The 22,476-nt window shown below is 33.8% G+C and overlaps 2 protein-coding genes across 3 annotated transcripts; both read right to left on the reverse strand.

Moving 5' to 3' along the window:
• Positions 1 to 455: 455 nt before the first annotated feature.
• LOC126776205 (L-asparaginase 1) lies at positions 456 to 17,402 on the reverse strand. Of its 2 annotated transcripts, XM_050498509.1 has the most exons (13): positions 17,091 to 17,401; positions 13,041 to 13,166; positions 12,486 to 12,598; positions 11,136 to 11,261; positions 10,761 to 10,885; positions 6,672 to 6,901; positions 6,113 to 6,270; positions 5,657 to 5,770; positions 4,954 to 5,010; positions 3,869 to 4,013; positions 2,491 to 2,620; positions 1,607 to 1,832; positions 456 to 733 (listed from the first exon to the last, which is right to left on the reverse strand). In XM_050498509.1, exons 1-13 carry the CDS (start codon positions 17,323 to 17,325, stop codon positions 587 to 589), a joined length of 1,932 nt encoding a protein of 643 aa, XP_050354466.1. In that variant the 5' UTR covers positions 17,326 to 17,401; the 3' UTR covers positions 456 to 586. The 2 variants fall into 2 exon arrangements, with proteins under 2 accessions (XP_050354466.1, XP_050354468.1); XM_050498511.1 differs by lacking the exon at positions 456 to 733 and having other exon boundaries at positions 1,697 to 1,832; positions 2,456 to 2,620; positions 17,091 to 17,402.
• Positions 17,403 to 19,197: 1,795 nt separating this feature from the next.
• On the reverse strand, positions 19,198 to 22,476 carry LOC126776219 (N-acetylneuraminate lyase-like). The gene is made up of 7 exons (XM_050498531.1): positions 22,319 to 22,476; positions 21,988 to 22,117; positions 21,551 to 21,699; positions 21,069 to 21,237; positions 20,675 to 20,820; positions 19,968 to 20,139; positions 19,198 to 19,400 (listed from the first exon to the last, which is right to left on the reverse strand). The coding sequence occupies exons 1-7, from the start codon at positions 22,319 to 22,321 to the stop codon at positions 19,255 to 19,257; spliced, it is 915 nt and encodes a 304-aa protein (XP_050354488.1). The 5' UTR covers positions 22,322 to 22,476; the 3' UTR covers positions 19,198 to 19,254.

Raw genomic sequence — 22,476 nt, forward strand, 5'->3', positions numbered from 1 at the left:
TCGTCTTATTTTTCACATTTGCACATTAGAAAGCTCCATTTTAGCCTAAGGGCCACCGTGTTACAAATACGGTCTGAATTGCAACGGGAATGCAGATCAATCAATTCCTTGAGGTGGTACCGAATTCTGACGCAACCATATACGCTCCTGATGCTGATTAATTGAGAGAACCTCATCTTGAAGAGGTATGCGGATAAGGCGTAGTCAACTTCCCCAAAAATGCCTCTATTGATTTGAAGGGAGAAATAATATGATAATATCACCAGTAAGAGGAGTTTTGGCGGGTAAGAAAGCAACATTAAACAGTTTAAGCAGCGTGGTACAATTTTGAAGTCAGTTTAATATTTATATAAGGCTTTGATTGCTAAAATTTGCATGAGAATGTTTATATGTGAGTAGGTTTAAGTATAAAGTCGTTTGTTATTTTACAATTTTATTAAATACAATATTCATAGGATTTCTTTATTATAAAGAACACAAAAATATAATAAATACTTAAGTTTTATTTACGTCCTGCGTATCATATACAAACAATCATTTAGTCAATATTATAATTTAATATTAAATAAACAACTATCATAATTTATTATTGTTTCAACATGTCGGCAATGCTCTCGTAGTTCAGCTTAATGGCGCAGTCTAAGGGCGTGAATCCCAGGACATCAGGAAGGTCTCTCTTGACATCGTGGTGTAGCAAGAATTTGACAACCTCGGGATTGTTACAAAGAACAGCCTGAAAGGTAAAATAAATTCGAGTATGATGCATAAGCGTGCGTACTGTTGCCCATTTCTGTTTCGTTTTTAATCACTATTAACAATTTGAGGAAATCACTTATTAATAATTATATCAATTCACATAAGAATTTAATGTTTCAAACATTTTCTTTCTACTCTTATTTCATTTTTTTTTATTGGTAACACTCGATACGTAAATGTTTTTCACCACTACATAAATTCTATTTCGTTTCGATATTGTTTTATTCGCTTTGCCTGAACTGTCGCTTAAGGTGGAATCAGACGGTTCCTGGTAAGGTATAATATATAGGATACGGTTTAAAAAAAAGAAAAAGAAATGAAAGTAACGAGTTAATTAATTATTGAACTGATTCGTCAATAGCGCGATGGTTTACGGGACACCTTACCAAATAGGTACTATGTAATTGTGCAAAGACAAACGCACAACACGGAACCCTTGTGCTGAAATCACAAATGGTCTGTCATCTTAACGTCAGTACCTGGCCATTTTTAAATTAAACCTCTTTGTTATACTAACGTACTACAAATTTAAACAGTGGTATTAAACAGTAGTAAATAGTTACTGAATGCTAATATTTTAACGCTGATCTGTCATTTTGTTCACGTGAGTAAGCGTTCCTCAGCGTTAATTATTACAGTGTAGAGCTTTGTGCTAGCCGGTATGGGTAGGAACCACCGGTTTGGAGGGTTAGTGACATAACATCGAAGTTCCCAAGGTTGGTAGCGCATTGGCGATGACGCCTACGGGCGTTGAGACCACGTACCATCAAGTGGCCCATTTGCAAGTTCTCATACCCATTTTATAATTCTGATTAAATAGATTATATAGAGAGGAAAAACGATTACCAACCTTGTGTAAAGGAGTTTGCCTAATCTCGTCCATAGCATTCAGATCTGCTCCAGCTATCCTCAGAGTCTCCAGCTTGTTGACAACTCCACTCCTGGCTGCCAGAGACAACATCTCAGCGACGGGTTTACTGTCCACGGATGCTAAATGGGCGCCGCATTGTTTGAGTAGTGTTATAACCGTGTGATTGTCTTTATGTATTGCTGTTAGTAGAGGAGTTTCACCGCATCTGGGGGATTTTTATTTTTATTTAAAGCGTTTTTTTAGTTACAAATTTATGGTCGTATATATAAAATGTATGCTAATTAATATTGAATGATTTTACTAGTTTTTTTTTTTGTTAATGTCTGCGTGCTGGCAGCATGGGATGGAACCTTGTCAAAGTATTTTTGAAAATGACAGTTGTCGACCGAAGGCGCGTTAGCAAAATGTTCTTAAATGTATTTTTCGATTGTGGCAAAGGTTAAAGGGGATTATGTCTGCGTAGGTATGTTAGCGTGTTTGTATATGTGTTTATATATGTTTGTACACAGGAAGGAATTATGTCGTAAGATTTTTTACATATATATTTTACTTCTCACCCTACTTATTAATTTAATCACTAAAATGATCATACAATCATACAAAGAATGTAGTAACAAATGGCGAACACAAATCCGAACTAACAAACAAGTATGAACGCCTCGCGAGCATCGACGCGAGTTTGCCGACTATCGCTAGCCAGCGGACCGCGCAGGTCTCGGTCCCAAAAAGTCGCATCCCATTCCGATTGCATGCGGATTATTGTACAAATAATAAATATAATTGAAAACACAATACAATTATACTTCATAATAATTAGCATAAAATTACATTTCATATATAATATTATCTAATGTCTATCTTGCCTCGTCTTCAAGTGCACATTGGCTCCATTTTTCAATAAATACTCTATAATCGGGATATTTCCTTTTAATATTGCTTCGTGGAGAACCGTTCTGCCTTCTGCGTTCTGAGCGTTTACATCCGCGCCCATGTCTGAAAAGTCAAGTCAACTATTTACCAGTACCAGTACCAGTAACAGTCTGTGAATGTCCCACTGCTGGGCTAAGGCCGCCTCTCCCTTTTTGAGGAGAAGGTTTGGAGCTTATTCCACGACGCTGCTCCAATGCGGGTTGGTGGAATATACATGTGGCAGAATTTCAGTGGAATTCGACACGTGCAGGTTTCCTCATGATGTTTTCCTTCGCCGTCGAGCACGAGATGAATTATAATAACAAAGTCAACTATTTGGATGAAATAAATTTAGGCGGACGGGCAAATTGTCCACCTGACGATAAATGGTCATCACCGGAATAATTCAATATATAATTTACTAATTTTAACTTCACTTCAGATCTAAGTACCCATTAATTATTAATAACATAAAACCGTTGCTACGTGAAAGAATTAATATAAAATAACAAACACACTTTCGCATTCACGATATTAATTAGGAGAGTTTATTTTTATAGTATAGTTAGGTGGACGCGCATATGGGCCACCTGATGGTAAATGGTCCCTAACGCCCATGGACATTGTAATAAATGCGATGGTTACGCTTATATCGCCAATGCGCCACCAACCTTGAGAACTAAGATTTTATGTCCCTTGTGCCTGTAATTACGCTGGCTCACTAACCCTTCAAAATGGAACACAACAATACTGGACTGCTGTTTTGCGGTAGATTATCTGATGAGTGTGTGGTACATATCCAGGCAAGCTTGCACAAAGCCCTAACATCAAGAAAAAAATATTATATTACGTAAGTAGTTTCCGTCCATGAAAAGGGAGGGAGGTGTTAGGTATCCTACATCCTTTGTAATGTCCCTGACAGCGTATAGGCAAAATTTTATGATGATTGGTTGAGTGTATAAGACGTAAAAGTGTGACAAACAGACTCACTTTCGTATACAAAATGTTAGAAATACTTATTTATGTACTTCATTTAATACATTTAATAATTACATATTTCTATATTGTAATTGATTTAATAAAAATATAATCGGTTTCAGAACGTCATTGGTATTGTTTGGTAAAAAAAAATTAAAAAAGAAATAGTTTTTCCCGCGCATATAAAAAAAACGGAGAACTGAACGATTGACATCGAATTAACAATATATGATATTTTGTTTTAATTAAATTTAAAATATCTCATAAATTATTATTTTAAAGATATTAAAATTAACAAATAATAAAATTTATTACTTGTACTGGTGTATTTATTAATAATAATAATGTTCTCACCCAACATTTTCATCACGGCTCTCGCGTCGTCATGTTCTATCGCGTAGAGGAGCAGCGAGCTGAACACTTTCTCCGTCACTTCTATTAACTTCTTCGGCGACTGGATGTTCAAACTTGAAGCCAACGCATCTATCAGAGTATTATCCTGAATAACATATCATATAAATTATTTATTTATTGTTCGTATTTATTGACAAGAGCAACTTCATATGAACAATTCTATTCAAGATAATGATATTTAAATGTAATAATATAATAGTCTTTGTTAATTAATTAAAAAAAAACCTTCGTCGAAAATGATACTCCATTTTGTCTTTAGATTAGCCATTAACTTAGTTCCTTAACGTCTGATGTTTTTTTTTATAATATAGACGTACGGACAAACACGCCACTCGATGGTAAGTAGTCTCCACCGTACATAGACATTGGTGCTATAAGAAAAATTAAAAACTCCTTACATCACCAATGCTGCCAACTTTGCGAACTAAGATGTTATGTGCCTTGTACCTGTTACACTGGCTCACTCACTCTTCAAAGCAGAACATAACAATATTTATTGCTTATTTTGCGGTAGAATATCTAATGAGAGGATGGTCAATGCAGACGGACTTGCACAAGGTTCTACCACAGAGAAGAACTGCTATCGTGAGATAGCAGCACTGAGCGCTTTCTATCGACTGTATCACGGCGAGTGCTCTGAGGAATTATTCTCTCTAATTCCTGCTTCCCCCTTCCTTCTTAAGTCCACGCGAGCTGGTTCTCGATGTCACCGCCTAACTATGACATCAATTCCATCGCGAACAAATAAATTTGGCAACTCCTTTCTTTGTCGCACTTCCAAAAAATGGAATTCCTTACCAGCTCACGTGTTCCCCTCCTCTTACAACCCGGGTTCCTTCAAACGAGGCGTGAAGAGGCATCTTGCGGGCCCGCAAGGCGAAGGCGGCTAGTGCAGAACGTTTTTCCCGTCTGTACTGGCCGTCGTCGCGTTTGGACTGTACTACCACTTACCATCAGGTGGAGTAGAGTCATTTGCCCTCCCGGCGAATATAAAAAAAAAACGGATGTATCTTATATATATATACCTCAATGGCAATTGAAGATGTATTCGTTAATTCCCCTCTTATATTCGTCACCATCATCTAAAATATATACAAAAATATCATCACATACTCAAAATAAATATACATAACGCTATATACATTTTATTATCTAAATATATCTACTTTTTAATACTTAGCATAGTGACATTGACGAAAATGAATTAAATATGTTACAACATATGTACAGAGCGCAATCCAAGTCCTTGTCTATTGTAAAATCCTCGAACAAATAAACTCAATTTGCCTGAGTGTATTCTTAATTTTATACTTATATTATACTCGTAAACTTTACGTCCGAGGCATCTCCCACGTCTGAGAGGGTTGGGAGGGCTCGGTTCGCTATATATTTTTCTGTGTCCCTGACAACGTGTGTGCAAAATTTCGTGACGATCGATTGAGTAATTAAGACGCGAATGCGAAACAAACAAAGAAACAATTAAACAAACGCAATTATAATATCAGTAAAAAAAACGTCGGCACATCTATTTATAATTTTGGATTACAATTTATTCTAACATTTTAAGTATTTAGTATATAATAAAGCATAATCTCGATAACCAACAAACAAACATGTTTAGAAGTAGGCGTCTTTCAGGGATCTATATTTGGTCCAATTACATTTCTGATATTCATAATACATATATTTGAGAGTAGAAATGAATATACAATTTCAAAATAACAGTACCTCAATCTTCTGCTGGTACGTGAGTTCAGCCTTTGACAGGACATAAGACAGTTTAGTGAGAGCGGCCTCGGGTGTCATATCGTAGCCTGATACCACCCCGCATTCGGCTATTAGCTGCAAATATATATATATTTAAATATTAATGATCTCTTTGAAAACTCATCGTTTACTAATGCGATTATTTTTATTTTTAATATTCAATCAATCATTAACATTTGTTATAAAACACATTTAATATATATATTTGAATAAATTACATTAAAACCAATATACAACAAAAAGAGAATTATCTAAGGATATTTAAAAAATCACAATAGTAATCTAACTTTCTAACTAAGATTTATTACACATTGAAAATAGTAGTAGCTTTATCAGCCTGAAATTATAAATGTTAAATTAAAAAAAAAAATATTTAAAAAAATATTATCACCTACGAAATACTAATAATGAACTCACCCTTCCAGTCTCATACAACGGTGCAACCACACTGCCCTTAGTACACTGAGTTATATTGACAACAATAACGCCTCTTTTCACGGCCGCTGATATCTCCTTGAAAACGTCTTCTCTATTCGATGGTATGTTACCAGCTCCGTAACTTTCTAAGACCACGCCTGAAAATTCCCGTTAAAGAGACTTTTCAATGAAGGATAAACATTTAGAGATCTAAGACTCCTAGGCACTTTGACATTTGATAACATTCCGAAACGGTTGGGAGTCAATTTATATTATTTTTTGCTGGGCCTAGCCCGTTGCCGTACGCCTAGATATATCTGGGGCCGCTCGTATAAATGGGATGATTCTTGTGACACGTGATTTACGTTAGTGGTTCTATTTTATTAAACTTTTTATAATTGCATTCTTTATTATAAACGTATAATTTGACAGTTAATTTTTTAATATTGTTCATATAGATCAAAATCATCAATCATCAATAATTTCGTTGATTCATGACTGTGACTTAAATATTTATCTTAAATATTCACCGGCATAAGAGAAATTATCATAAACTTACCCTCAATAGGTGGCTGACAAAAGGCTCTGATCACAGACGAGCTGATACTTGGAAATATTCTCAATAAACCTACATTCTTCGACATTTTCGCGTGTAAGTGACATCGTTTTATCACCGTCGGCTTGAATATCGCCTTCTTGTTCACCTCGAAGTCTATACCGACGTCGACGAGGGGCACGCAGTTCGGTGAATCGAACGCATAGAAGTTATTAACGGATATCTTCCTAGTTCTTAATGAGAGGAACAAAATTATATCAATTACAATGCATATTGAAGAGCTTCAAAACTATATGTTAGTATTATATAATATTTCAACTGTGGATTAGAACAATGCTATGTACCGTAACAGCCTGTGAATGTCCCGCTGCTGGGCTAAAGACCTCCTCTCCCTTTTTGAGGAGAAGGCTTGGAGCTTATTCCACCACGCTGCTCCAGTGCGGGTTGGTGAAATAAACATGTGGCAAAATTTCAGTAAAATTAGACACATGTAGGTTTCCTCACGATGTTTTCCTTAACCGACAAGCACGAGATGAATTATAATCACAAATTTAGAACATAAAAATTCAGTGGTGCTTGCCCGGTTTGAGCCCACGATCATCGGTTAAGATTTACGCGTTCTTACCACTGGGCATTCTCGGCTTTACGTTTAATGTTATTATATGCACGAACAATGTTATGTCTAAAATGAAAACCTAATAAAAAGTCCTGATCTGAAGAATTATTTTAAATAAAAGTAACTTTTTTCTTATGCTCTTGCCGTTGTTCGCATCAATATTTTTATATTGTAAACATGTTATAATTGTGACTTCATATGACTGGACGCTGGATGTAAAGAACAATAACGCTAACCATGCCTGGTGGTAGAGCTTTGTGCAAGCTTGTCTGGTTAGGTACCACCCACTCATCAGATATTCTACCGCAAAACAGCAGTACATGGTATTGTTGTGTTCATGTTTGAAAGGTGAGAGAGCCAGTGTAATTACGGACACAAGGGATATAACATCTTAGTTCCCAAGGTTGGTAGCGCATGGTGATGTAAGCGATAGTTAACATTTCTTACAATGCCAATGTCTATGGGCGTTGGTGACCACTTACCATCAGGTGGCCCATATGCTCGTCCGCCTTTCTACTCTATAAAAAAAAAGCTTCGCACAGCTTGTGATCTTGGGCAATTTTATGACAAAATACGTATACCTATATGCCTACGTTTATGGTGATCGATCAAATCGTGTCTCATTTCGTGTCAAATGACTATACAAATATTAATTATCTTTAAATATATGTCTGATGCTGACTGACAGCGCAAAATACTGCGGCTATCAGAATGAAAATTTGAGTACGGGTAGCTTTTGCACAGTAGGTTAGCACGAAGGAAGGAATTTTAAAAATGTAACCCCTAGGTAGTGGGGATGAATTTTGTATAAAATCCTTCATTTTTGAAGAAAGACCTACGGAAATTGGTATTTATCAGCGAGCGGAGAGAGTAAATCGCTGGTTACATATGAGATACGTAACTCGTGCATGGCTTTATACTCATAATGTATTGTTCACGATTATCAGCAAATCTATTACGCTATGAGTTTTATAAATAATCACCAATAAGTATATATCTTATTTAAATATATTAAACTATCCATTTAACGAAATAATTGAAGTTTTCAGTCTTCAGATTTAATAACGTTAATTTATTATAGTATTCATTATAAACGCATACGTTATGGATAATTGAAGTAAAGAAAAATTAAGACAGTAAACTAAAAGGAAGGAAGTTTTATATATACATAACATACATACAAACATGATGTAAAACCATTTAGAATAATAATTAGTTAAATATTTCTCTAATCGAATTTAAATTAGATGTAAAAATCATTACATAAAGAAGCGTAAATGAATAATAACTGAACAATTTTTTTATGTTATAGGTAAGCGGACGGGCAAATGGGCCACCTGGTCACTGCCGCCCATAGACATTGGCGATGTAAGAAGTATTAACCATTCCTTACATCGCCAACGCGCAACCAACCTTGAGAACTGAGATGTTATGTCGCTTGTGCCTTTAATTAACTAGAGTTTGCGTCCCAAGTTATTAAGCGTAATTCTACGCCAGCTTTGGAAATACGAGACATCAAAACCAGCAAAATACTCATTACTCTCTCACTGATTTACCACGAGATCTCTTAAACTATACGACCGATTGACTTGAAATTTAATTACTCCTTTCGTGACGTAGACACTCACTAAGAACGGATTTTACGCAAATATTATCCTAAATCTTAAATTTGGAATATAAGTTATCAAGTAAATTAAATAATCAAAGGAGTGACTTTGTTAGTGGGACGGGGAGATTATATATTAATAAACAACAATAAAAAATAATGGAATTGGATATTATATTCAATAAATGTTGTCTTGTTGATACGTCTAAAAAAATACCGCAGACGTCTCGGGAGTCAACTCTAGGATGCCTCGTGTTCAAATTGAAAATATCGAGACTTTCCAAAGTCTACAAATTATTTTGACTTTTTTGAAATTCCATTTCCCAATGAATAAGCCTTTTGGATGAAAATAATGAAACTACTACCTCTTAGAAAAACTTACTGTGTATATTTATATCTCACATCTGTGAGCAACCCGAAAGAGTTCAGTCTTTGATGTATGTAATAATAATCTTATAATAATAATGTCCTCCAGACCGATTTCGGTCACGGTGGCCAATCTCAAGAGAGATTAGCACGCAGGAGATATTATAGTGCACAAGTGTGTGCGCAAACACAGGTTCACTCTCTATTCTCTAACTCTCATAATCCGATGGGACGGCAATCCGACACGACCGGGAAGAGTTCAGGCGCAGGAGCAACGGCTTTATGTACTTTCCGAGGCCAGGGAGTGTACAAACTTCCAACTTCCAGACTCCGGGCTGCTACTGCGAATTTTCTGACAGAAAAACTCAATAAATTTTTTATTGGCCCGATCTGGAAATTGAACCCAGTACCTCCGGGTCTGCGGCCTTACATCAAGCCACTAGATCAACGAGGCATTATGTTATCACATAATGCCGTCTATAAATAATTGATTAAATGAAATAAATAAATATACTTAGATTCACCTTCAATAAATTAGCACAACAAATTATCATTTTTACTATAAATGAAAATATAAACATGGGACTGTCGTATATAAAAAAGGGGTGTGTGAGTCGCGCCTCTTCTAATTATTACTTTTAGGAATATGTACAAAATATAAAAACTAAAAATTGTCTATGATCTCATCTTGATATCTTTCATAAGATAATTGACAGTTCGTGTCAAGGCTGCGTGTGAGCAATGTCTGTCAGTTAACTGAGTGACAATTAATACGTTAATAGTATATAGATGTATATACAAAGACTAAAGAAAAATAATAACAATAATACACTTACTTTGGCAAGAGACTCGCATATAATCAACTAATTAATAAATGGAATGGAATCCTATCGAATATTGGAATATCCTTAAAATAAACTAAATATCAAACACCGAGTCCAATAAAAACAGGTTTTGCGTATGAATACTGTACTTGTCACCAATAATCGTAAAATTTAAATTATTAAGCGTAAATCCATAGAAAATAGGCAAAGGCACGGACAACACATCCGTGGAGATATAAATATAGGGAAAAAAGATCAAACACTTATGAGTACAAGATAAAAATTCAACTGAATTCTCCGCTTAATCCCATTTCAACAAATAATTATTAAGAATCCCTTATACGTTTCACGTACACAATTGTTAAATAGTTATGACGAGTTGACTCAGGCACCTGTTTTCATTTGTGTCAATTGCTTACAATTACAGTGGGTGGTAAAGTAAGTGAGACAAAATCGCGAGGAAGTCATGTGTTGGAAGAAACATTTGCTAAATCTCAGATCATACCAAAACGCGGTGCCGCAGCTTAGTGGAATAAAATCCAAAACTCTTTATGTAAATAGGATTGCTATGTGTGCGAAATTTATGGCCGATTACCTTACTTTTTTAGACAAAATATGACCTTCTTGGTGTTATAATAAGAATTTATTTAAAAATCGAAAAACTTATACTATTTACAGACCTGTTCCCTCTAAACAATTTGCTCCCAAAAAAGATGGTCACTTCGGGGATGTTGAGCCCGCCCGCTATTAACAACGATGACACGAAATTATCAGCGCCATCGCTTCTCGGTTCAAATATTGGTATCTAGACCAAATAATCTCATTGATTAACAAAAAAAAAAAACAATAATAAAAAAACCGTGACCTTGACGTTAGTCAATAAAAAAACTTTAGTTATAATTAAAAGACAGTGCGACACTAACACGGCTTGCTTGTTAATATCATTCGGCTATTGTCACCTATCACAAGCTTTACACTTAATTTGAGCTGAGGATTGTTATTATTTTTAATTAAATACACATACAATATGATGAATTGATTAATGTGCGACTTACCTGCGATCCAGTAAATACGATAGCTTTCCCAATATTCTCAAACATGAACGACAAAGCCGATGCCGTGTAAGACAACGTGTCGGTACCGTGTAATACAACAAAGCCATCGTATTGTTCGTAATATTTCTAAAAGCCAACAAAAAACACTTTTAATAGAATTAATATTGTAGTTTTTACTTTCGGCCTTACTCACTCACTCACTCACAAACGCTGTTTAGCGGGTGATTAGTTATCAAATAAATAATGACAGAAAAAGCGAAATCTATGTTTAACTAAACACGTGACGAGCCAGTTGGTAGATATTTTTGCCTTTCACGCTGAAAGCTAAGGTTTCGATTTCCACCTAGAATAGACTTTTTTATGCATGAACATGTCTGTTTGTCCTGAGTCTGGGTGTCATTATCTGTATAAGTATGTATTTACAAAAGAAAAGTAGTATATGTAGTATATCAGTTATTTGGTTTCCATAGCACAAGCTCTGCTTAATTTAGGATCATATATTATTTATTTTAACGTTAAGCATCTTTTATAAGTAAGGCTGTTATTTCTCTCTTTCTGTCATTATCGATTTGACATTCGAAGGAAGAAGACGAGGACAACACTGACTTATCAATTGAGATCAATGTCACCCGCTAAACAACGCTTATAATAAGGGCGATTGTGTTTATTTTTTACTGGCGGTAGAGCTTTGTGCAAGCTCGTCTGGGTAGGTACTACCCACTCATCAAATATTCTACCGCAAAACAGCAGTACTTGGTATTGTTGTGTTCCGGTTTGAAGGGTGAGTGAGCCAGTATAATTACAGGCACAGGGGACATAACATCTTAGTTCCCAAGGTTGGTGGCGCATTGGTGATGTAAGCGATGGTTAACATTTCTTACAATGCCAATGTAACTATGGGCGTTGGTGACCACTTACCATCCGTCCATACGCTCGTCCGCCTTCCTATTCTATATAAAAAAAATGTCTTTAAGTAGTATCCTTCATGAAGTTTGTGAGTTATTTTCTAGTGCAGTCTCTGGTGACTTATTTTGGTAACGTGTCTATAATATTTTCGACTACAACAAATATTTGGGCGAACATAATGATATTGTTATACGAACACTCCAAGCCTACTAAACTATCTTATATATATATATATATATAAATATATATATATACATATATATATATATATATATATAATTGTTTTCTTGTATCTTGGAAACGGCTCCAATTTTTTCGCTTTAATTTAGTATTTAGATAGTATAGTAGAAGGTGTATTTGCTGAAAAAACGCAATAACACATAACAATTACAAATAAAAAGCATTTCACCAAGTTTTTAATGGAATAAATATTTGTTAACTCACCATAATATCTTCTGCAATTTTTATCCACTCCACTTCTGTCATATTTGAAGAATCCAATAGATTTTCATACTCTAATATCTTATAACATATTCTCATATCTAATTCTTTGGCTTCTGCAATTTTTTTTATTATAATTACTATCAGTTATATATTATACTATATTTAAAGTAACAGCCTGTAAATGTCTTACTGCTGGGCTCAGGCCTGCCCTCCTTTTAAAAATTTTTGGAACTCGCATGCTACTCCAATTCTGATTGATGGATACACATGGCAGATTTTCATCCACCACGTGCAGGTTTCCTTACGATGTTTTCCTTTACCGCCCAGTAAGAGATGGATTATAAACACAAATTAAGCATATGAAATTTCAGCGATGCTTGCCTGGGTTTGAACTCGGAATCATCGATTAAGTATCTCGTCCAAGGCAGCTGAATGATAAACGATATGTGATGACTCTGAGGATCTTAAAGAATCTTATGAAATCCCATTTTAAGTTGTTAAAAATAATACCTTTTTATATTAGAAAGATTACACTACAATCCCGATAATATTTACCTGGCAATACAAGAAATGATGTGTCAAAGTCAGCTTCACTCAACCTGTGTCTCCAGAACATGTTGTCATGTAGCTGAGGATAGCCCCTAATGAGGTTTTCAAAAGCATTTTTCTGCGGTATCAGAACTGGAACAATTTATTTTCATAATTAAACTTTTATTTTTAATATTTTTTGTGTAAAATTAGAATATGTTTGTAAGATTTTCGACTATTCTGTAATATTATAATGTAACCGTAAATCTTTGAATAAAAAATGTTATCGTTTATATATTTTCACAGATAAAGTACCTAAAAAAATTTGAACGTTTTTAAAAAAACTGATTGTCGTTGAAAACAAAAAAGGAAATACCATGTACCACCAAAATGGACTAATGAAGTTATACACGCTTCGTCCTCCGAGTTTACTTGGCTGTAAAGAACGCGCTAGACAGAAGCCAGTAAAGTTTTTTAAAAAAAGATAAGCTGATTACGATCCTAAGAAATTAAAGTGCGCATATTTAAATTAATTGTAGCCGTTGGTACTATTTGTTTTTTAATCTCATGACAGATAATTTCAGTTGAATGCAAACTTCTTTCTTCAGCTTAAATTACTTTATTTGTTCATTTCATTTTTTTATAGAATAGGAAGGCGGACGAGCATATGGGCCACCTGATGGGAAGTGGTCACCAAACGCCCATAGACATTGGCATTGTAAGAAATGTCAACCATCGCTTATACAGCCAATGCGCCACCAACCTTGGGAACTAAGATTTTATGTCCCTTGTGCCTGTAATTTCACTGGCTCACTCACCCTTCAAACCGGAACACAACAATAACAAGTACTGCTGTTTTGCGGTAGAATATCTGATGAGTGGGTGGTACCTACCCAGACGAGCTTGCACAAAGCTCTACCACCAGTCTATACACATTAATTACAATTTACTATTAGTTATTAATTCAAAAACTTGTTTCTTATATTTAATGGTTATATTTTAGGCTTTAACATAAACACGTTATTATTATGACAATAGTTCACCATATACAAAACTGAATCTTTAAATTTATTGCATAAACGAAAAGGCAAATTCATAAAACAGTTTTTTTTAAACCGCCAATGATGCAATCCTTTTTCCACAGATAAGCAATTTTAAGGTCGGTTATAAGTCGATTAACAAAATGAACATTCGATTCTAGTAGACATAAATAATAATAATATTATTGGTTCAAAATATAAAACGATTAATAATTATTATTTCTAAATTTATATAATATAATATTTTTGATTTATCATCATTTGCTTGCACTCCGAATCGGTAGCCGCATTCAATAATAGCAGTGACGATTAAAAAATTACCTGTACAAAATATTTCTTTCAATTAAAAGTAGAAATTTATTTATAATGCTCTAGAGCAATTAAAATATTTTATTATCTAGCTATGCTAATATTATAAAGAGGTAAAGTTTGTGAGGTTGTAGGGGGTAATATCTGGATCAACCTAACTGATTTTGAAAATTCTTTTACCAATAGAAAGCCACATCATTTGCGAGAATCATAGGCTATATATTAACCCGAAACATTAAAAGACTTTTTCGTGGTAGTGGGATTTCCAAAGCTAGTCGGAGAAAAAACGGTCGAACGAAAACGTTTCTTACGAACGCTGCCTTAACGATGATAGATATATGATTGAGTTCTATAGAAAAGTTTTTGACCTTGATAATGCCTAAAAATCAGTTAGCGACAGCGTATGTGTTTTATATTTAAGTCACAGAAACTAGTTTTTTATATAAAAAAAAAAAAAAAAATTTAAATCGTTAGGTCATGTTTATTCGTCATATTATCAACAATTATGAATTCTTATTAAAATAAGTAAACTTATCGTCTCAAGTGTTTAAAACAAAAGACTATAGAGAAATTTCATATAGATAAAATTCATGTTTTAGTTTGTTTTTTGGTTGCATAGTTTAAGAGATAATTTAAAACATCAAATACGCGAGACAATTTTACTAATGGCCAATCGATCACAAATAAAAATGTTTACCGCCCAACGAAGTGGGCACAGGTCAGCTAGTTTTTAATAAATCGCTTAGCAAAAGTCATCAATCAATTTTTTTTGTAATTGTCAAGGTCCAATTCATAAACATTATGGCGCCAAATGATGGCGTCTATCAATTGATATAAATTGTCTGTCATAATGTTGTTCGTGGTTTTGAAAAAAGAATTCGACAAATTGCCACGTAGTCATTTTTATCTATGTTTAGCTAATACAATGTTGATATTGCTTTATTACTAAAATTATAAAAGTTAATTTTTTGTTTACACATCTTTGGAAGGAGAGTAAGTAGGTATTTGGGATACTTGTGTCTTGAAACCGATTATAATTTTCTATTTTTTTATGAATAAAAAAATCGTTGTATTTTAATAGACGCCTAACGATGCTTTCTCATTTGTTATAACAGCTAGTATAATATCTTATATCTATCAGATTTACCGTTCAAAATGATCTTAGCTAAAACTATCTCCATATTACTCGTATTTATAATAATAGAGATTTGAAGGGCTCTAAAGATATAAAAAGACTGCTGATAGAGTTAATTTAGTTAAAACGGTAATCCGACACGACAAGATTTCAGACGTACTTACTTTCTCGTACGATCAAAGTTTTTGAATTTTAATTATCTCTTCCAATTTCGATAATTTCCATAATCTTACTGTGTTTAATTTATTGCATATAATAAGAAAATGACAGTTTATATCAATGTAAATATTTTAATATGTATCAATCAATGTTTATAGATATTAAAACTATTCCGATTTAAAACGCATTTTATCGATGTAAGTAAATAAATTTTTACGTAAGCTGTTCCGCTAGTAGTAATCAAAGACCAATAAACTATTGACCCTGCTTCAATAATTACGCGAATAAAGTTCATATTTATTACTGTTGTAATAACTTGTTTTATCAAAACTTAACGAAATCCCGATAGCTTACACGTTTCATAAAACCTTTTTATTAAGAAATATTGCAATAATACAGGCAGATTTTTTTTCAATAAAATTGGCTATTGATTATGACTTTTAAAATTCGACTTATTTAGTTTCGTATTGGTGCATTTTTAAAGTGTATGTAGGTGACATGCGTTTGAAAAATACGTACCTATGTTTCAATAAAAAATAAAAAAAGCTCTATAAAATACTTCGATCATTAATAATAACTAGTGATTTTTTTTTCTTTTTATTTTTTTTCTTCAGGCAAAAGTTGTCAGTGAGAGTTCGCTGTAAGTGATATGATCGCTTTTACGTATTTTATAGTTTATATTTGTGTTTATTTTATGTCATATTTTATTTATATGTTGTGCAATAAAGAATAAATAAATCAAAATACTCATCATATATTGCCTTTTTGAATACTCCATGTTTGAAATTAAAACAATTCACGATGCGAGATAAAGTTTAATGTTATAGGAATAAATTACAATACGTCTAAGATTCAAACCAAAACAAAGTTTTTTTTTAAAATAATTATTAGGCAACGATAATAATTATTTAATACACACATTGAACTTTGACTCGACAACATCTGTTTTTTTTCGGGTCAGTAGCACAAAATTACTTACCTTTATCGTAAAAATTATACTTGTTTTGTGTCTGGGCGTGTGCGTGTTGTGTGTTACGTATATAAATCTACATCATCGTGTAACTTTGTAAAGTTGATATGAGCACTTTCGTGAAGGTTTCTTGGCTGGTAACTACTTTAAAAATATAAACTATAAGTTAGTTAGTATTTACAAGAATTGCTTACAAATTTTTTTAGAGACAGTGCATGCTAGTATTATACATACATACATATAAATATGTATATGCATTGAGTATTTTATGTGTAGTTATTTGGCTTTTAATATATCATACAAAATCAGTAACTATGGATTATACCTACAAGAAAACGAATAATTTCTTTAATAATATATATTGTAGTTTATATAAATTATGACATCGGTACAATTAATTAATTTTTACAAGAGATACAGTAATTATTAAATCCATGCTATATATATATAGCGTACACACTTACCCCCATCCTTGTTTTTCACCATACCAATTGTTCCACCGGTGTACAAAACCAAGACACGTCTTTCATTACGACCGAGAGTTTTAACAGAATTAGCCGTGTCTAATAACGATAACTCGACAAAACTGCGCGCTTTCTTTACTTTCGCTTCGATTTTCGTACTAACATTATTCACGGTACCATTCGAAATAATATCGTGTGCTTGACCGTTATTTTCGGACCCGTCTTCGTTAGGCATATTTAAATGTTTTATAGGTTATTCACAAGACCATATGTCACGCTGAAGTCTGACGGCAAACTAAAACAAATCACATCACTGATCGGTGATCACAGAGTATGAAGAGTTAACCGAATGATATTATAAAATTGTTAAGCAAGCTAACGAACGTGATAACGACGTCGTATTCACTGGCTTTACTTTCTTTGTTAAATAATTATGAAATTTTAATTAATCTAGAGTGTTTATAAAAGTGAATGTATTCGATAACTAATTAACATTTAAGTACGCACGTTCAAATTCTAGGACAGTCAACACACCGCTCTTAAAATAAATAAATCGTGGATAAACGTCATAACGCTGTTGATCTATTATTAGTTAGCATATTAGTGTTGACATATTATTGTCTTTGTTTGTTTAGTGGCATAAACGGCTGGAGTACCGAGTTTGGTTCTCTGGTCGGACTATTAAATGTTATTGGGTTTGCCTGATAATAAAGAATTTGGGGTAAAGAAATTGGCTGTGTTTCGTTCTCGTACCTCGGAAAGCACGTAAAGCAGCCTTGTACGCTAATCTCTCTCCGGTCGCTTTGGATTCCGTCCCATCGGACTGTGAGAGTTAATGTGCAGAGAATGCGCCTGTGTTTGTGCAAGCAATTCAATATATTATGTTTGATCGATTACTATGAAAAATTCATATTTATATCTTTTTACGAAAAAGGTTTTTATACTGTCCATGTTGTACTAAAACGCTAACAGATGGCACTGCAGCACATCGACGGTCGAAAACTCGTTGTTATAAATGGCAAAGTTTAACAAACAGACACATGATCTAACTGTAACTTTAAAGGCTAACCATTGTTTCGAGTGTTTTTGTAAATTGACAGAAATTAAATATTATTTATATACACACTATTTAGTATTTAAATATGTAGGTATATGTATACTTTTGAGAGCTATCTCGAAAGTTTTAATCGCCCCATTAATTGCTTAATTTTTTTAATTAAATCATATTATAAAATGATTTATTTAATATGTTAGGTCCTTACATATGAAATTAGCGTTTTGTCGTACTGACCACTTTGATCTGAAATATCTCCTCTTTGGTTAAGAGTTCCAAATTCAAATTTATAAATTCATTTAGCTGGTACATTTGAGTTTAATGCCTCGTCGGTCTAGTGGCTTGATATAAGGCCACAGACCCGGAGGTCCTGGGTTCAATTCCCAGGTCGGGCCAATAAAAAGTTATTGGTTTTTTCTGTCAGAAAATTCTCAGTAGCAGCCCGGAATCTGGAAGTTGGAAGTGTATTCACTCTCGTGCCTCGGAAAGCACGTAAAGCCGTTGGTCCTGCGCCTGGTCTACAAAACGTAAGTCATATGTAAGGACCTTATATTATATACAATTATTAAGCGAATTAAAACTTAAGTAATTATGTAATTAATCCGGCTTTAATTAGTTATTATAAATCAATTAATTAAAATCATACGAGCATTATAAAATTACTCAAATTATTTGATAAGAGCAATCATTAGGTCATCTTAAGGTTCGAGATTTAAAAAAAAAAAGAAACATTTACAACATTCACCGATCACCGAATCACAAGCCATGTAATTCGGTGATATATTCAAAACCTTTGATTGTAAACACTATGCCATTTTAATTACTTTACTATTTAAGAAGAAAAGGATCACCGATTCTTTGAATTTCTTATCAAAATAACATGTCTCTAAGTATTAACTTGAAAAGTATCCGAAGGGCTTATTTCAAAGACTTGATACGATATTTTTTTTCTAAAGATAGAAAACTAAGCCTTAACTTAAAAAGTACATAAGTTAACAATTATATCGATCACAAGGAAAATAATAAAAAAGTAATAAAACACACATGTTTTCATAATGTTATTATATTTAAAAAGCAGGTATGAAACTAAAACTTCATTTATATGTTTCATTAATTAATTAGCTTTAATGCCTGAAGCTTAGTCGCAATTCTCTTCTTCGCGTCTTCAGATATAGACCTCTGCGGTAGTGCTGGAGGACCCACTTTGATTCCAGTAACAATTTCCATACCAGCCTTCATAATAGGTACCCATGCACCTAAAAACAAAGGAACGTGTTGATTGATTAAATATTAAATTAAGAACCTAACCACTCCTCGATAAAAGTAAGTAACAGCCTGTAAATGTCCCACTGCTGGGCTAAGGCCTCCTCTCCCTTTTTGAGGAGCTTGAGTGTTGGAGCTCATTCCACCACGCTGCTCCAATGCGGGTTGGTGGAATACACATGTGGCAGAATTTCGATGAAATTAGACACATGCAGGTTTCCTCACGATGTTTTCCTTGAGATGAATTATAAATATGAACTCCTCGATAAAGTAGACTAATAATTTAAGAGATCGTCATATTTCGATGATTTATTTTAATTGTGTATAGAATCTCTAGCCAAATTGGACAGGACTAATAAAATTTTGCGGTATATTTTCATTGTCGATGATTCACGGTCACCTTTTTGGATTTTGAACTTAAAGATAACCGTAATTTATTACCAGTATTAAGTAGTTGATCACATACGTTTGGGATTTCCAAATTGGAAAACGAAATGGACAAAGAAAACTATAGTTCATTAACAAAATAGTTCCAAGTGATAGCAGAACCGATGTTATACCTTCCACAGTATGTGCTTCCACCGCGATGCTGAGTTTCTCCTGCAAAGCTCTAGCTTTAACCAGGTCTGCCTTCTCAACAGCCGCAAGTATATCTTGGGCGAGGCGTGGGAATAAGTTGAACGTTGTGCCAATACCGGATTGTATTCCCAACAACGCAGCTGGAGCTAGTAACTGTAAAACATATGCTATTTTGTAATAGTGTTTTTCTTTAAAAAAACTTTTCTATCAATATTCATCAATGCTGTTTATTTATATTTTCCGCTTGAAAAATATTTTCGTAACCAAAATACAGTTAATGTATAAACTTACATTTATATAAAATATTCATATTTTGCTATGAACTGAAATAACAGTAACAACCTGGAAATATTCCACAGCTGGGCCTATCTCTTTTTGAGGAGATGGGGCACTTATTCCTTCTACGCAGCTGAAATGCGGGTTGGTGATAAATAACAAAACTAATAACGAGTGCCTTTCAAAGCTAATAGAACTAGCTTGTACAGGGCGCAGGTCTAATAGCTAGCTTACAAGGATCAAACTAGTCTAGTCTTCGTTGAGAACAGGTGACGAGGCCAAAATTGGTCAGAAACATTATCTCAGCTCGGCGCACAAGTATAAGTCCGCAAAGTTACATAATCTGAATAATTGCTATAGCACATCTTATATTTGCTGATTACGATCTCCAAAATAGTAGTTATTAACTTACAGTATCCGCACCGAGGAATACTGCCTGGTCTTTTTTCAAGGCTCTCAACACTTGGGCACCCTCACTCAAATCATTCGATGTGAACTTTATTCCTTTAAAGTTAGGTATACGCTGAGTAGCTTCTGTTACAAAATTTGGCATGTTGACTGAAAACACAAATGATGGATCAATAAGTATTTGCATGGCTCCCTTTTTATACAAAGTTTGTTTTTAAAGTTTTCATAGGTTTTGTCTTATTTTTTTTCAAGCTATTTATGAATTGGTAATATATCGAATATTAATATTGAATTACACAAATCGTAGTTTTTTAAAGCTCTGACACCAATTATTTTCGTGTCAAATTTTTCTCGATGAATAAGTCTAAATATTAAATGAAAATATTTACTAAGATTACCTTCAACCTTACTCATGCTGGGTATGTGGTAATACAGTATGGGTAGATTTGGTGCCGCTTTCGCAACTAGCTCAACGTAAGACACCAGTTCAGGAACAGACTGCGGCTTAAAATATAACTCAGGCAGTGTTAACAGCGAGTCTACACCAATATCTGAACAATAGCTTGCCTGAAATAAGATTATAAGAAAAATATTAAGACAACTGGACAGCCCCAGTTTTATGCTTAGGTCTACAAGGCACCATCCTATGGGCCCCACCTAACCAAAAATAATATAATTTTACTCTAACCGCTTCCTGGATTCCTGGACCTGGATTAATGAAGAACTCGTCAATTTAAAAGAAAATATTACAATATTAGCGTCGATCAGTAGTTCTAAAATTTAAATTAAGTTACTATGTGAGAATAAAAAAATCAGGCACGTCAAAATAAATTTATTATTTTAACAAATTTAACCATATAATCTATTTTAAAGAACTTACTAAATTTAAAACATCAGCTAACGGTGCTCCACCCACTTGAACCATTAAATGAAGTCCATGGGTCAATTTACCGGCCTTGACCCATACGTCTATTATCTTCTTTCTATCAGTGACGCTAAGAGACATATGTTCTCCAGTCGTACCGCCAACTAGAAAGCATTCAACCATAGCCATATTTTATCGGAACAATGATGCCCTCTTGAGCTATTTCGGCCACGGCGGCCATTCTTAAGGGATATTAGCCAATTGCGCGGGACATATTATAATCCACAGGTGTGTGCGCAAACACAGGTCCATTCTCTATCCTCTTACTCTCATAATCGCATAGAGTTGAAGCACAGGACCAACGGCTTCACGTGCTTATCGAGGATTCCCTTCTCTTTCCGTGTACACACTTGTAATAAAATAATAATTTATATTTAATTTAAAACCATTACCGAGTACTGCCTTAATCCCATTGTCAGCTAAATATTTCGCATAAGGCTCGATAGCTTGAAAGTTAATAGTGTAATCGTCATTTAGTGGTGTGAAAACCGGAGGGACCAATCCACGGGCACTGAACTCGACCTTAAATATAATATTTAACAAAAACATATATACTTTTTTAAGTAATTAAAACGAAAATATTCCTTAACATAATAACGAAACTATTATATGTAAAACAAAAACAAAGTTTGTAATTTAATGATTCAATTATTATCGCTTTAATTTACTTAATATACTATTATAAAATGGAGGTAGTTAAATTAAAACAAAATATGTACGTACCATGATTATTTTAAATATTTCAACTTAAACGTAACAATTGTGCTGTTATGAGTGTTTAAATGCAAATGAATAATGTAATAACATTCGGTTTGAGTATAAAAATACAGAACACAGATTATAACATAACAGTTTGATAACTTTATCAAAGTTATCAGGCA

This window comes from Nymphalis io, chromosome 19 (genome assembly GCF_905147045.1).
Source record: "Nymphalis io chromosome 19, ilAglIoxx1.1, whole genome shotgun sequence".
Taxonomy (NCBI): Eukaryota; Metazoa; Arthropoda; class Insecta; order Lepidoptera; family Nymphalidae; genus Nymphalis; species Nymphalis io.

Excerpts from the sequence above, each read along its gene's own strand:
- LOC126776205 (XM_050498509.1), bottom strand. The coding sequence starts at position 17,325 with ATGCCTAACGAAGACGGGTCCGAAAATAACGGTCAAGCACACGATATT. Across the intron at positions 13,167-17,090 it reads GGTGAAAAACAAGGATGGGG|TTCTGATACCGCAGAAAAAT; the intron begins GTAAGTGTGTAC and ends AAATTGTTCCAG. Across the intron at positions 1,833-2,490 it reads AATGTGCACTTGAAGACGAG|ATGCGGTGAAACTCCTCTAC; the intron begins GCAAGATAGACA and ends AAAATCCCCCAG.
- LOC126776219 (XM_050498531.1), bottom strand. Across the intron at positions 21,238-21,550 it reads TAGCTGATGTTTTAAATTTA|GCAAGCTATTGTTCAGATAT; the intron begins GTAAGTTCTTTA and ends ATCTTATTTCAG. Across the intron at positions 19,401-19,967 it reads GGAAGCACATACTGTGGAAG|GTGCATGGGTACCTATTATG; the intron begins GTATAACATCGG and ends CTTTGTTTTTAG.